A 16,628-nucleotide genomic window follows, 5' to 3' on the forward strand; every position below is an offset into this window, starting at 1 on the left:
TACTGATAGACTAAGAGGAGATGTACATACTGTGCTGGGTATAAATATGTAATTTTAGATTCTTTTTACATCTACCTCAACAGAGAATACCAAAAGTCATATACTCAGTTTCCCTGAAAAGAAGACCTACCCCAAAAATAAGCGCTAGCATGATTTTGGGATTATGCTTGAAATATAAGCCCTACTTCAAAAATAAGCCCTAGTAACTGCTTAGTAAAAAAGTGTCCAGACAGCGACCGTTATACATGTAGAATACAGCAGGACAGATACAGTAGATCATTTATCAAAGAAGGCAGACACTCCCAAAAGAAAGCAGACACCCCCTAAAGAATTGCACCCCACAATAATATGGGTGGCTAGTGCTGGGCTTCCACACACAGATCAGGTAGTACCACTGGCATTAATCCCCGCTTGAGCTTTGTGACTGCTTCTAGTAACCAGGGGGGAGACAACCACTTCACTTGACTGTAGTGAAACATAACTGGAATGGCAAGGGACCTGACAACGACGTGCATTTGACATGAGTGACGCAGATCTATGTTTGGAGCCCATCCACCATCGGCACTTGCCATTTCTAATTGTTTTGGGTTTAACGGGATCAGCTGAGTGTGATACTTGATGAAGGGTCTACTGTATCTATCCTGCGGTATTCTATTTACTTTTTTACATTGATCATAACAAAAATTTAGCTAACAAAGTGGTGCTTTAGAGAGACAAGAAGTCTTATTATCTAAGTAAACAGTATAGGTAATGTATACAGTAGTATCAATAATGACACCCTGGAAACTTTTCATATACCATAACTATAAATGGCTATAAATCAAATAACATTGAAAAAACCTATTCACAAATGATGCTTGGACACTTTTAGATTTTTGTTCATCAATATTGGTTAATGTAAATTGTTTTATACGGAAGCTAATTGGTTCTCAACAAAATCATAATGGAATTCAGATTTTGGAGATTTACGTTGATGTTCTAGAATGTGATGACATGATTATATTTGAATAAATGGTTATTTTTTTTCGATAATAGATATAATATTTTGTTTATGGACATAACTAAGACATCCCCTGAAAATAAGCCCTAACCCATTTTTCGGACCAAAAAATAATATAAGACCCTACCTTAGTAGTATATTGGAAACTGTCTAAATGCCTTGCTAGGGGTGCCAAACTTACCAAGCCACAAACAACATTTTGAGAAATTTGGAGTCACGTTTACCATATTGAAGCATGAGCTATTGAATGACAATCTTTCCAAATACCGTATATTCGGATGCAAAAGGATTATTTTGCCATACTTGAAGGCTCATTGACATTACCAGCAACTCTGCATCATTTTTTAAATATATATATCATATATATTTCAAAAAGGTCATGGAAAAATGAATAAAAAACAATTATATTTATAAGCTGTAAGTAGAAAGGATGAAAAACCTGCATTTTAAATTAAAAAAAAATCCTCAAAAAAAATATTAATAAATGTAGGGTTCTGTTTTTAGGCTATCTACTGGAACCATCAATGATGTAGGATCAGGTTACTTTCTATGTTTCTATGGTCCCAGTATTTCCTGGACGCTAATTATGGATGAAGCATGGTTGTAGTACTGTCTGCTGTATAATTGGTATGTAATGTTAATGTAGAAAACAACTCCGCGGTCACGTCACATAGAGTTGCTGGAATGTTGCTGTTGTAGCCTTAGCCAAAAACAGGAAAGACACAGATAAACAGACAGGCACAAGGATAGACAATCACTATGCTGGCCAATATAAAGGTATAACAAGGAAAAATGGAAAAAATTGGGGAACACTGCATGCAAGAGTTGGCAAAACTATAAAATAATATAAATATATGTGTGTAATTAGAGTCGCCAAACTATGCGTATACACAATATATTTATGTGCGTTTATATATGCATTTGTGAATATATATATTTATATATTGAATATACATATATATATATATATATATACACAGTATATAAATGTATATATATATATTATAACTATATGCAGTATAACAAGTTGTGGTTGTCGTAGGAGGAAGCAAGGCAGCTGCACTGATATGGGGGTCTATAGCATTCTAGCAATGGTAGAACTGCAGTTACTACAGTGATTGTGTACTAACCGGGGATCCTCGATATATAGACTTGCATGAAAAATAAAAAGTTGTTCATTAACAAAACTCTGGTTGTTAGATCTCACACTGGACTTTCAAGCATTAATTATATACAAAAGGGGTATAAGAAACTTGTCTTGGATTTAAACAGCTGATATATGCAATATTTCTATTTGTTGCACCTATACTAAACAATATACAATATTTTTAAGTGCTATAAAACATGTGCATGTGTTGCAGAGCGGAATGTGTCACTTAAGAGGTTAGTCTCATGAATTAAGTTATTACTGATCCACAGAATACCTGGCCAATGTGAATACATGGAGACGTCTGACTGCGGCAATCACAAACATATGGACTAGAAACTCCTCCTTATGAATGGAGGGGTTATGTGCATGTGGGAGTCAGGGAATGTTCACTAGGGCTGCTTTCATGTAGAGGACTATGAAAGTCCCTTCTGGTGGCCTCATAGTGAACATCAGCCATCCTCTGGATAGGTCAAAAAATGTTGTTTTGGGACAGCATCTTTAGCTGTCACTTTTAAAAATCACAATAACTTAAAGAGACACTACACTACAGGTTTAAAGGGTCTTCTGTCCCATATCACCACCCAAAAAATGAAAATTTACAAGTTTCTCATGATGCATTTATACCATTCTCTATTCATCTCAAAGCACTCAGATGCTGCAACTCTATAGCTGGGAAGCAGCTTTCTATAGCAAAAACTATCCCTCACTGTTCTAGTGCAATGACAGAACAGGAAAGGCCTTTATTTAGTTTCTTTTCTTTTAACTGCCTTCAGTTCAATCTCGAGCCATGGCGAATACTCTATAGGAAGATTGATTTTTTTGCAAGCCAAGATAGGTCCACCAGTATCTTTGCCGCCATTATCTTCATAGTATCAAGACATCCGGTTACTAGTCTTGTTTCTTGCCGTGTTCCTTTTATTTTTCCGACCATAATGTCCTTCTCCAGTGATTGCTCTCTTTATATGATGTGTCCAAAGCAGGTAAGTCGTAGCATGGTGATCCTTGTTTTGAGTGACATGTCTGGCTTGATTTGTTCCAAAATTGTTTGTTCTTTTTGCCATCCATGGTATTCATAACATCTTTTTCCAGTACCACATTTCAAAGGCCTTGATTCCTCTTCTAGCAAAATATTACTTGCTTCTAGCAAAAGTTACTTGCCAGCGTTCCCACAACTGCACATTTTAGCAGTGAGATATTGCAAGTTACATTTATTAGTGTTCCCTTTAGCACTGACGGCAACAACATACCATAATCTATTTCTCCTCAACTCAGGTGCTAGTTACTGATGAAGGCCATGTGTGGGTCGAAACGTCTAACTACACTGAGTATTTAATAAAAAATAAAAAAAATTTCACTGGATCTAGGAGTGCCTTCTTTATATTTTGCTATATATGGTTCAGAAACCTACCTGAGCACCCTAGCAATTATTTTTGGGTAGAAGTGCCTTATCCTATTGAACTTGATTCCTCTTCTGCCTTGTTACATTATCGTCCAGGTTTCGCATCGGTATGTTTCCATAGAAAAGACCAGACAATTTACAAACCATGTCTTTGTCACCTGTGAAATGTTCCTCCATTGAGTATTTTGGCCAGCAACTTGATTTGCCCATAGTTATTATCCTATTGACTTCCATTGCCTTTGGTGCATCTTGACTGGTCATTGATCTGAGTAGGTTGAAGTCCTTTACAATTTCCATTTCGTCGCCATACATATCAAATGTGTCCCATCATACCTGGCAGTAGTCAATATCTTTGTCTTCTTTGTATTAAGTAGCAGTCCCATGTTTGAGCTTTCCATCTTGATACTTTGTAATAAGCCCTTCTTTCCATCTACTCTTGTTTCTATCAATGTATCGTCTGCGTATTTAAGATTGTTGATGATTCGTCCAGCAATTATGATTACTTCTTTTTCGGCAAGTACAACTTTCCTGCAAATAGCTTCTGCATATAAATTGAAGAGAAATTGTGACAGGATGCAAACCTGTCTGACGCCTCGCTCTACTTTGAACCATGCCGTGTCACCTTTTTCCGCACAAACTGTTGCTTCTTGGTCAATGTAAAGGTTTTTGATCAGGTGATTCAGCACACCCATATACTTTATGGTGTTCCAAAGTTTCTGGTGATCAACACAGTCAAAGGCTTTGCTGTACTGGATGAAGCAAAAATAGATCTCCTTGTTATATTCTTAGGCCTGTTCCATCATCCATCCAATGTTAGTAATTACATCTCTTGTTCCTCTGCCTTTTCTGAATCTTGCTTGTTCCTCTGGCAGCCAGATCCAAATCTTTTTTTTAATCCAAGCTAAACGTTAGTGAATTAGACCCCTTTTTATACTTAATTTTAAGAAGGATGTAGAAAGTTTTGCAAACTAACAAACTGTAGAGTGTTTCCTCTCTCTTTATTATTAGATTTAGTGTCTCTATGAAAGTAAATTACAATCTGGGAAATTATATAACATAGTGTTATCATTCATTTCTTCTCCACTGACAAAATCAGCTCTGCTAAAAGTGAGCAGAATACTTAATATTTCCTTCTCGCAATCTAATAAAAAAATGTGTCATTTTAATAAATGTTACTGCGTATACTGACCAGTAAATATAAATAAATAAATAAATAAATAAATAAATAAAATAAATAAATCTTTATTTTTATATAGCGCTAACATATTCCGCTGTATCGTGTGCGCCTCTATCATATAAGGACCGGCCATGGATAATTCTAAGTACAATATAAAGGTGGTTTCATTTGAACAAGTTTTTCATTAAACATTCCGTCTGGACAGAAACATTAATCTTGCACTAAATTGTGGCTGTAGGCCCCCAAGTAAATCATCAATCTTTCGCTACATTCAATCTGTGTGTCTCAAGAACATTTTTTCCACAAACATCAATCTCAACACTTGAGATGATTTGTTGATACCTCCCTCTGAATTTCCAAACCTAGACCAAAATCTCAGTCTTCAGATGTGCTTTTCAAGGTTGAGTTTTCATTAAAAATCCATAAAAATTGGGTCTGTTACCTTTTACATAATAAGTTAAGGGGAATGAATACATCTTCTCCATAAAACGGTGAGTTAGCGGCTGACTACTTATAGATAACTGTCTATTTCTATTCTATATGAATATAAATGAGAACGTTCCAGCTAATATGATAATTAAAGGGATTGTCCACTTCTTTTACATTGATGGCCTAGCCTTAAGATAGGTCATCACTGTCTGATCGCCTGGGGTCTGATACCCGGCACCCTCTGCCAATCAGCTGTTTTCGGTGCCGGTGGTGGCAGTCATAAATGCTGAGTTCCGGACCTTCAATGTCAACTGATAGTGGTCGTTGCCTGCTACTGCACATCCGCCTTCCATTCAAATCAATAGGTGGCGGATGTGCAGTACCCGGCAGTGGCCGCTATCAGAAAACGGAGCAGCTCCGGAACTGAGTATTTCCAGCCACCTGCTGCCAGACCCTGGCTAATCAGACATTGATGACCTATTGTAAGAATAGGCCATCAATGTAAAAGTTGTGGACAACCCCTTTAACTCATTTCCTAGTCTCTTTCACAAATCAGGTAATGGTTTAATTATCATATTTCAACTATGGGTTGATACAATGTTAAGGATGCCACAAAGATCCGAAGCTGGAATATATATTTTAGGCTTTCACGGTGGCTGATGGACCACTGGAATGATAAGTAGCATAATTTGAATCAAAATTGCAGTAAATGCACTAAATATTTTTATGCAATTTTAGACTTTTTGTGCCATGTCTGACAAGGAGTATGGCTTAGTGAGAGAAAGCTATGGCTTCATGTAAAAATGTGCATGGTTGAATATTCAGCACGTTGTGCCCAAATTTGAAAGCAAAATTTCTGGCTCAAAAATGTTTCCTTGATGCTGAATCCACCTTCCTTTCCTTAGATTTTAATTAGGAAAAGGAACCATCCCACATTTGACATCTATATAGTAGTGACATTTTATACTGTCTCAATAAGGGAAAATTTACTGTTTCAAAAAGTGGTGTCATTTATAGCGGAAATCTATTCCAGCACTTGACTGGCGTAAATTTGACTTTGTGGAACACGGATAGGCCAATGCCTCCTAGCAAATCTGTCACATTTTACACCAGCTTGTTCTGTTCTAATACCGGTATAGGAAATGTTGGACTCAGTAAACTTCCCCCACGTTATCTAAAAATGTTAGTTTTAGTAAATTGGTCTTCATCATAAGAGATCAATGTGAAAGACAACCTTGCAATGAAGACTCTTTAGATAGAAGGATAAACAGACCAAACACTAAAAAGCTTAAATGAGAATTAATATTCAATACTAGAATTTGCACCGCTCTTATCCCAGGACTGTCTGGTATCACAGCTCTGCCTGTACCCCACCATACTCCAAAAGACATAGGAGCTGAATATCATGTAATGTGTCATAATATTGAAAGAACCGTCCAAAATTCAAGTTGCATATTATTGCTCAAGTTCCAAAGCCAATGATGTGATGAAGCCAAGTACAACAGACACGTACTACAATCTGAGTATAGATTTCAGCCATCAAAGTCAATAGGCCACCTATGCTCCTGCGTAAGTAGATAAACAATCAAACCCTAAAATGTGTATAAGGATAATAGCTCTTCATTATAGCTGTGAGTGAAATATACCTACAATAAGATTTATTCTACTCACCCGTCTTCCTTCCAAAAATTTTAGAGCCGCACCAATATTGGCCACCCAGTGAATGCGTTTCAACTTCTTCCCTTGCTCACATGGCTGAAAGATTATATTAGTGTTAGTTTTTGCTTGTTGGTCAGAATGATAACAATGGCAATGTCAGTCACGTTAACAATATTTTACTCAAGGAACGGTCAATTTTTACCCCAAAATCCTCAATAACAATATATATGAATGCTAAGGCTAAACTAGAATTTGGATCAGTTACATTAATGATATAAACAGAAGAAGTAACCCATTAGTAATTATGGGATCCATCTGAAGTCCAATTTAGAACTAAAGAAAAAAAAACATTATGCAGACCCATTTCTTCTGTTGTAAACACAGACAAAAAAAAGGAGGAGGAATCCAAACTGACCCCATAATTGAGGTCCCTCTACTTGTGTTTGCATTATGTACCATTTTGTACATGAATTCCCTTAGTTTGTTTCTCTAAAGGAAACAGAAAAACAGAAATGTGCAAATGGAAATGTGAGCATCACCTAAAAGTATAAAAATGTAAACAAAAAGTATGCTTGTTAGGCCGGATTCAGACACCCGTGTTTAATCGATCGACTGGCTGTGGGTTTCCTGACCTGAACTCTAGGCCTTTTTGGGCCTAGAGACCAGTGGCCAATCTGCAAAACATGAATAGGTATCCGGTTTCAGAAAAAAACAGAAAGTTAGTGTAAGATGTTAGGTCGTATTCACAAGTCAGTATTTGGTCAGTGTTTGGTCAGCAGTTGTAAGCCAAAATAAGGAGTGGATCCTACAGAAAGCAAATTTATAACTGAAAGAGTCACTCACTTCTGCAGTGTTTTAGGGCAACTCTTGTTCATGATTTACAAATATTTATCAAATAATGACCAAACATAACTGCAGTGTGAACAAGGGCTAAGGGCAGGTGTCCCCAACCTGTGGCTTGGGGACCCATGTGGCTCACGCGTCTGTGATGTGAGGTTGGAAACTGTCTGCCACTTTGGTGCATCATTACCAACTCCAGCAAACAGCTTTGAAGACCAGCTCTCCAGATGGTGAATTATGTGAGTAGTGTGACACAGAAGAGCAGATCTGAATGTGGATAAGGTAGGAACTCCTGGATTTTGAGAAAACTCCTTTGGTATGATTTCTGTGGAAAAGCTCTGACTGTCACTATACCTGTAATATGGGGTTTGGGGCGTCACTACTGTGAGGGGACCAGGAACTGGATGTGGCAAATGGCCCTTTCTCAGACCTGAATTTGTCTAGAGACCCTCTCAGAGTTGAATGTAGATCTCAAGGTCAGAAATGTTGGGGAGCACTGCTTTAGGGGTTTGAAGGTCTGTGGCTCAAGGTAGTGTGCCAGGCACTTATACTGATGCGTTATGTAATGTTGCCTCCGAATGACCAAAGCTGGTGCCAAAATTGTAGACTGTGAGCCCTCACAGGCAGGGTCCTTTCTCCTCCTGTACCAGTCTGTACCTTGTTTTATTTATGATTATTGTACTTGTCCCTACTATGTGTACCCCTTTTCACATATAAAGTGCCATGGAATATATGGAGCTATAATAAAAATAATAATAATAATAATAATATCTACTAGTACTGCTTCCCATGAAGTCCCATGAAGGGGCCATTTACTGTGTGTACTAGTGTACTAGTGTGAATGCAAAATAACGCAAGAGTGTATGTAATAAGGATGCGCATATATGTATGTGTTTCCTTGATGGAAATAAGTGTGTATAAGATTGTAGGAAGTGGATGAGCATGTCTTTATGCAATAGGTGGGCATGTATGTAGAACAGAAAGTATCTATGCTTAGATATGGTGAATATACTGTATGTATGTGTTCATATGTGCAGGACAGTAATATATGGATTTGAAGCAAAATCCAAATTGAAAAATCTCTGCTGCATTTGCTATTAAAGAAAAGAGTGAATGTCTATAATTCTGGAAATACATCCTCGACAGGTGGCAGCGTATCTGTGAGGCCAAAGAGACCTCTTCAGCACGCGCTCTGTAAGGACTTTCTGCCCTTTAGGCCTAAGACACACGGCAAGAAAAACAGTGCGAGTGGAGTGCGATAAAAAATCGCATTCCAGTCGGACCAATATTAGTCTGTGTGTCGGCGCATATGAGCGATTATTTTCTCAGCCCTAATCAGACTGAGAACACAATCGCAGCATGCTGCTAGCGCAATGTGATTCTGTTTCTCTCGCACTCATTCAAGTGTATGGGGCAAGAGAAAAATCGCACTGCACTCGCATTACACCGGTGTACCGCGAGTGCAGGCCGTGAATCGCAATAGCCGGCTACGGAGGAGAGAGGGAGATAAATCTCTCCTGCCCCTCCTCCGTGCCGGCCCGCCCTTCCTCAGAGTCAGCCCACCCCTCGCAGCTGAGGTCCGCTCGCATGATCGGACCTCAGTCGCAGGCACACTTGCATGACACTCGGCTCTGCTGTACTGCCAGCGTGAGCCAAGTGTCATGCGAGGGTATCGCAGTAATCCCCGTGTGACCCCAGCCTTTCCTATATGATCTCCTCATGACTTATTCTGACACATCAAGAAAGAAATTTGACCATTTATTTCATTGCAAGATTCATGGTAAAGAAAATACTTTGGATTTTATTATACCACTTTCAGACACTCTACATTTAGTCACCTACCAACTTTTGTCCGGATAAGACTTCTAGTAACGCAAGCAGTTTAGTCCCATCTTTTATATCTTCAAAAAGATCATTTATGAGTAGTGGAGGGTTACGCTATAAGAAAAGGAAAAATGAAGTCAAAGGCTGACGTAAAATATGGACACATTTCTCAATAGAAGAACGTACCAACCTGGGCTGTAAAAACAAAGATTATGATCGTTTAGAGACAGTGTAATGCAAGATGTAGAATAAAAATAAGGAAACATTGAGCGCTGCTGGGACAAGACGGATCATGGGTAGAGGTATTGAGAATATGCGTTTCAGCAGTGTATATACAGTTAGGTCCAGAAATATTTGGACAGTGACACAATTTTCGCGAGTTGGGCTCTGCATGCCACCACATTGGATTTGAAATGAAACCTCTACAACAGAATTCAAGTGCAGATTGTAACGTTTAATTTGAAGGTTTGAACAAAAATATCTGATAGAAATTGTAGGAATTGTACACATTTCTTTACAAACACTCCACATTTTAGGAGGTCAAAAGTAATTGGACAAATAAACCAAACCCAAAAAAAAAAATTTTATTTTCAATATTTTGTTGCGCATCCTTTGGAGGCAATCACTGCCTTAAGTCTGGAACCCATGGACATCACCAAACGCTGGGTTTCCTTCGTCTTAATGCTTTGCCAGGCCTTTACAGCCGCAGCCTTCAGGTCTTGCTTGTTTGTGGGTCTTTCCGTCTTAAGTCTGGATTTGAGCAAGTGAAATGCATGCTCAATTGGGTTAAGATCTGGTGATTGACTTGGCCATTGCAGAATGTTCCACTTTTTTGCACTCATGAACTCCTGGGTAGCTTTGGCTGTATGCTTGGGGTCATTGTCCATCTGTACTATGAAGCGCCGTCCGATCAACTTTGCGGCATTTGGCTGAATCTGGGCTGAAAGTATATCCCGGTACACTTCAGAATTCATCCGGCTACTCTTGTCTGCTGTTATGTCATCAATAAACACAAGTGACCCAGTGCCATTGAAAGCCATGCATGCCCATGCCATCACATTGCCTCCACCATGTTTTACAGAGGATGTGGTGTGCCTTGGATCATGTGCCGTTCCCTTTCTTCTCCAAACTTTTTTCTTCCCATCATTCTGGTACAGGTTGATCTTTGTCTCATCTGTCCATAGAATACTTTTCCAGAACTGAGCTGGCTTCATGAGGTGTTTTTCAGCAAATTTAACTCTGGCCTGTCTATTTTTGGTATTGATGAATGGTTTGCATCTAGATTTGAACCCTTTGTATTTACTTTCATGGAGTCTTCTCTTTACTGTTGACTTAGAGACAGATACACCTACTTCACTGAGAGTGTTCTGGACTTCAGTTGATGTTGTGAACGGGTTCTTCTTCACCAAAGAAAGTATGCGGCGATCATCCACCACTGTTGTCATCCGTGGACGCCCAGGCCTTTTTGAGTTCCCAAGCTCACCAGTCAATTCCTTTTTTCTCAGAATGTACCCGACTGTTGATTTTGCTACTCCAAGCATGTCTGCTATCTCTCTGATGGATTTTTTCTTTTTTTCAGCCTCAGGATGTTCTGCTTCACCTCAATTGAGAGTTCCTTAGACCGCATGTTGTCTGGTCACAGCAACAGCTTCCAAATGCAAAACCACACACCTGTAATCAACCCCAGACCTTTTAACTACTTCATTGATTACAGGTTAACGAGGGAGACGCCTTCAGAGTTAATTGCAGCCCTTAGAGTCCCTTGTCCAATTACTTTTGGTCTCTTGAAAAAGAGGAGGCTATGCATTACAGAGCTATGATTCCTAAACCCTTTCTCCGATTTGGATGTGAAAACTCTCATATTGCAGCTGGGAGTGTGCACTTTCAGCCCATATTATATATATAATTGTATTTCTGAACATGTTTTTGTAAACAGCTAAAATAACAAAACTTGTGTCACTGTCCAAATATTTCTGGACCTAACTGTATCTTCATCAGGCAGGATGAATGAAAAGGTACAGACTAGGGATGAGTGAGTACTACCATGCTCGGGTGCTCGGTACTCATAAAGGGAGGCTGGATCCTCAAATGGGTGTGATTCAAGTACTGAGCATAATGGAAGTCAATGGGGAACTCAAGCATTTTTCCGGATGGCCGCTTTTTTGTCATTTTGTTTTAGATTCTAGACAGAGTAAGGTTAAGTTACCACTATGAGTGTTTGGTGCCTTTTTTGATCATGTACTTTCGTGTACAAATAATGCAGCATCTTGATGCTCCAGTAAAGTGTATGGAATTTATATAAATTGTCCATTGTGCTTTTTTGATGTTGCAGAAAATGACCTGCGGTGAGATATTGAAATCCCAACTTGTCCATTTCTCTTGCAGGAAATATGTCATTTTTGGGGAATTTTTTACCACAAACTCAATGAGATAAGGAAAATCAGCAGTTAAAAGGATATGCGCTATTATTACACTGGTAAAGCAGTAAGTATACATATAATTCTTCAATCGTGTTTTATCAAATTTAAGTAACAAGAAATATCCAAACCAATGCAGCTTAGTTAAAGCATGACAAACCAAACAAAATAAATTTTGTATCTGAAAAATGTGATAAAAACTAACAAGTACTCAATGAAAAAACACAAGTAACCTAATTTAGCTAATAAATCCTGAAATTCTGTCATATCAAGAACTCAACAAATTTTCATCATGGGAACTTAGTAACAAAAAAGAGATAGTTGCACTCTGTCATGATAAAATATGCGTAACAATCAATGTAGGAATATAGACATGCAATACTGCTATGGCAAACATGTAAAAGCTGAGATACTTAGCTCACAAAAATGGCCAGTTGTATGTGAGCCCAACAGCCAACGGGAAGCCGACCTTTTATTGTTGGGTCCCTATGAAACTCTAATGCCTCTCTTTGCGTTAAAAAAACCTACAATATATGGGCAGGTAGGAACTTGGTAATGAAGAATTAAAATCATCTAAGGCTAAAGAGCAGTGCTCAATCAGAAGATATGACCCTATCAACTAAGAAAAAGACTGATGGCACTTTTTAGGAAGTGCCATCAGTCTTTTTCTTACATCATGGGAACTTAGTCACATAATGATTTTTCAAACAGAAAAGAAATATGTAAAAAAAAAAGAACAAGCTTAGATAATTTTCTGCAATTACTTGTAGTGGATAACATCCTGAATTGCAGCACAAAAAGTGAATAAAAGCCATGATTAACTCCGACCGTACACACAAGAGAGCACTTGGCCAAACTACAGTTGCCTATCCCTACAGCTCATTAGCTAAATACTGTGACCAAGGCAAAGTGGGTTGTTGGCATCTTCCCAGTAACTATGCCCATGCACCAGCTTTCCGCCCCTCTCGCTCTATAGCCCTGCAAATCAAACAACACATTTTATTTGTGGTCATAAAATATTAATTACACAGAACCCCTCTTTAGCAATTATCTCTTTTCCAAACACATAATCAATCCAATTTCCCATTTCCTAGAGCAATTTATATCATTTACAATCCAGGAAAACAGTTTTTTTTCTGTCTTTTCAGAAACTTTTTCACTTTGGATTGTTACGTAGACATGACAAATCAGTCACGCCTCAGGCGGAGACCGAACTAACTTCCTCTACAGCGTGACTTGTTTGTTAAGTCTCTGCAAGAGTAGGTAGAAGCCAAATCCTGAAAAAAGATTTTTAAACAATCACTTTTATTGCAACATATTAAATTCCATATAGAAAAAAATCCATCCAATACCATTGGAAAAAGCAGATGCATTTTAGACACAGTCTTTAGTCATTGTCCATTACTAATCACTGTGTCTAAAATGTGTCTGATTTTTAATCTAAGATAAAAGTGATTGTTACATAGTTACCGTACTTAGGTTGAAAAAAGACCTAAGTCCATCTAGTCCCACCTTCCTCCACTAATTACATATTTTGTTACTAAATCATTTATAACCGACAATATTTTGTGTACTGAGGAAATCATCCAGCCATTTTTTAAAAGTTGATATAGTATCTGCCATTACTACCTCTTGTGGTAGTAAAGAATCCGTTCTTATTTAGCTGCCAGAATCTCTTCTTCTTCTTGCAGTGTATGCCCCTGGTCGTTAGTACTGTCTTTGGAAGAAATAAGTCATGTGTCAGTCCTTTATATTGACCACAAATGTATTTATACATATAAATGAGATCTCCTCTGAGACATCTTTTTTCTAAACTAAACAAATCCAACTTTCTCAACCTGTCATCATATGGGAGGCCTTCCATTCCTTGTAGTAGTCTAGTTAGCTGCCATTGAACTGACTCTAACTTCCAAATATCCTTTTTAAAATATGGAGCCCAAAACTGGATCCCATATTCCAGATGTGGCCTTACAAGTGACTTATAGAGGGGTAACAATACATTGGGATCACATGATCTAATCTCTCTTTTTATATACCCTAAAATCTCATTAGCTTTTTCAGCTGCTCCTTGACATTGAGTTTTGCTGCTCAGCTTACTTGTAACCAGAATACCGAAGTCTTCCTCATGTTCCGTAGACCCGAGTTTACTTCCATTTAAAGTGAACCTGGCAGGTGCAATATGCACCCAGAACCATGAGCAGTTCTGAATCCAATGTTTTATCGGATTGCACTCTTCCCTGATAAACGCAAGTGGAACCGAGGCCTTATAATAAAAAAATGTATCTAGAAATATCGGATGCCACACATGTTGTGAATGTCATCCGAGTGGGTGCTGGTGTGGAGCTCCCTCTGGTGGCCAAGAATGGTAATGAAGCTGAGTCTGAATCTGTGACTCATACAGGTGTTGGAGTTAATTGGGAGTCCAGGAAGTCCTATTGCAGATCAGGTAAGTGTATTTAGGAAATCATTTTGTGCCTAGTGGCCGCCGGTACTAGTGTTTTCCTGCTGCTTCTGAAGATGGCTGGGAGTTTTCCCTTCCGTTTTTCCCATTTATTTTGTGCCTGAATCTACTCCAGATAAGTTGCTAGTTTCTGTGCTTAATTGCTGAAATTGCACTTAAGGGTATTTCTGCTTAATCCATTTGGTTCTGTGTTTGGTTTCTTGTATGTGAGGATCTGTCTTTCTGCTTTGTGAGCAGAGCAGTTCCTCCAGCAAGAAAGGGAGCTTGCTCCGTGTTCATGTTTGGATTTTTTACACTTTAGAATATTGTTTGTTCTGTGATTTTGTTTCTTCCCATTATATCTGCAGTTCACTTTAAAGTGTCTGGCACAAGAGTACCTGATATAGCGGGGGAAGACCCAGTGGTCTTAGTATTTTTTTCCTATCAGGAGTTTGGTATTTTTTGCAGGTGTTTTTTTGCTGGCACAATCAGTTATCTGTCTTGTTCTTTGGTATCTAGTAAGTCAGGCCTCACCTTTGCTAATCTAACCTTTGCCTATATTTTCTGTGTATTGTGGCTTGCTATTTCTTTGGGGACTGCTCCAAGGCAAGTTAGGATTCCTCATTTCTATCTTTGAGGTGTAGCAAGTTTCTCCAGCAGTGACGAGGTGTCTAGGTGTGTTACGAACATCCCACTGCTACTTCTAGTGTTGTCTGATAAATAGGGGATTGCGGTCAGCTTAGTTTCCAACTACTCTTGTGGTTTTTTTTTTTCCTGAGTAATGGGATTTTTTGTGATCGTCCACGGTTACCAGTTCATAACACACACGGATGTTCTATGTGGGATCCAACTTGTTTTATGAACCCATATACTTGAGTGAGTGAGTCTCATCCAAGACTTGGAAGAAAGTAATGCAATGCTGGGATTTTTAACTCATGGACACTTGGACTGAGAGATTGAATAACATTGGTCAGTGTGCTGCCATGTCCTATCTGATCAAAAATTGGACAACACATGTCCAATTTATATGCTTGTTTGCATGAGCCCTAGCACTAAAAATTTCCATTGTAGGTTGAGAAGGGGTTAAAAATAATGTACACATTGTCAAATATGATACAAAAGCATCATAGCTTTATAATCTACCTCTTGAATTTCTTTAAAAATGTACCAAAATATTGCAAATATTTGCCTTCAGGACGACAGTAAAATAAATTTGGCCCAGAGTGCAGAGTATGTGTAGGATTAGACTGTCAGGGACAGATATTAGAGATGACAGTCTCTGTACAGCACAGTGGAATATATAGAACCATATAAGCAACCGGAAAACAAAAAAATATATTTTCTGCTGAAATGTGATCAAGCGTTCCCTTTCTGCCAATGACTGTATTTATTATGTCATGGAGGAGTGGTACATTGTGCTAAGGGCCTAATGTTTCAGTAACATTGAAAGTTCAGGATAAGCTGTCATAATAGTTTCCAATGGCTGTGCCAGTATCAAGTTCAATTATCACATAAAAAAACACAAAAAAAGAAAAGATCCCATCCGCTGTAATGTTTGCTTTGACAGAATGCCTCCGTGCTTCCTGCCCCTGGTGCTGCAGACGTGAACATGGAAATGACATAGAATATGTTTCCAGAAAAATATCCCAGATACAATCTCATTTAACAATTTTTTGCATATGTATGCACTAAGGATTCTTCTTCTGTCGATACAAAAAAGAGATACTCTAAATGGGATGATTTGACCATTTACTGAGGACTCATTCAGACATCAGTTTTTCACATAAGAGTTCTATCCGTGTTTTTCATCATCAATGTTGTACCGATTATAATTTTTGAGTACGGAGTCCACAGCAGATCAAAAAACTTGTCCAATTTTGATCTGAGTAATGGATCAAACTCACCATTGCAAGTCTTATGAATCCGTTGAAGAACTGGACAGCACTTGAATGCCATCTGTATGCTGTCCCATTTTCACAGGCCCATTGATAGGAGAAGACAAAAAAAATCATCATTTTTTTTGTCTACTAGAAAAACCGATGATAAAAACTGGCACGCTGAACATTTACCGACCTCTAAATGAGCCATTGGGTGGCTTTATACACAGTCATGGACGAAAGTGTTGATCCCCTGAAATTGTTACAGAAAATGAAGTATTCCTCTCAGAAAATTATTGAAATTACACATGCTTTGTTATACACGTTTATTTCCTTTGTTTGTATTGGAACTACACAAAAAAAAAAAGAAAAAAAAGGCAAATTGGACATAATTTCTCACAAAAACCCCCAAAATG

At 38.3% G+C, this 16,628-nt stretch overlaps 1 protein-coding gene across 11 annotated transcripts in view; it reads right to left on the reverse strand.

The window, feature by feature from the left end:
• Positions 1 to 16,628, reverse strand: part of SYNE1 (spectrin repeat containing nuclear envelope protein 1) — a 672,549-nt gene that overhangs the window by 468,087 nt on the left and 187,834 nt on the right. For all 11 annotated transcript variants that reach the window (XM_075339554.1, XM_075339558.1, XM_075339562.1 and 8 more), the window contains 2 exons: positions 9,497 to 9,592; positions 6,827 to 6,910 (listed from right to left, as the gene is read on the reverse strand). In XM_075339554.1, the coding sequence (XP_075195669.1) occupies positions 6,827 to 6,910; positions 9,497 to 9,592 (180 nt within the window). The remainder of the gene's footprint in view (positions 1 to 6,826; positions 6,911 to 9,496; positions 9,593 to 16,628) is intronic.

Source organism: Anomaloglossus baeobatrachus, chromosome 3 (genome assembly GCF_048569485.1).
Source record: "Anomaloglossus baeobatrachus isolate aAnoBae1 chromosome 3, aAnoBae1.hap1, whole genome shotgun sequence".
NCBI lineage: Eukaryota > Metazoa > Chordata > Amphibia > Anura > Aromobatidae > Anomaloglossus > Anomaloglossus baeobatrachus.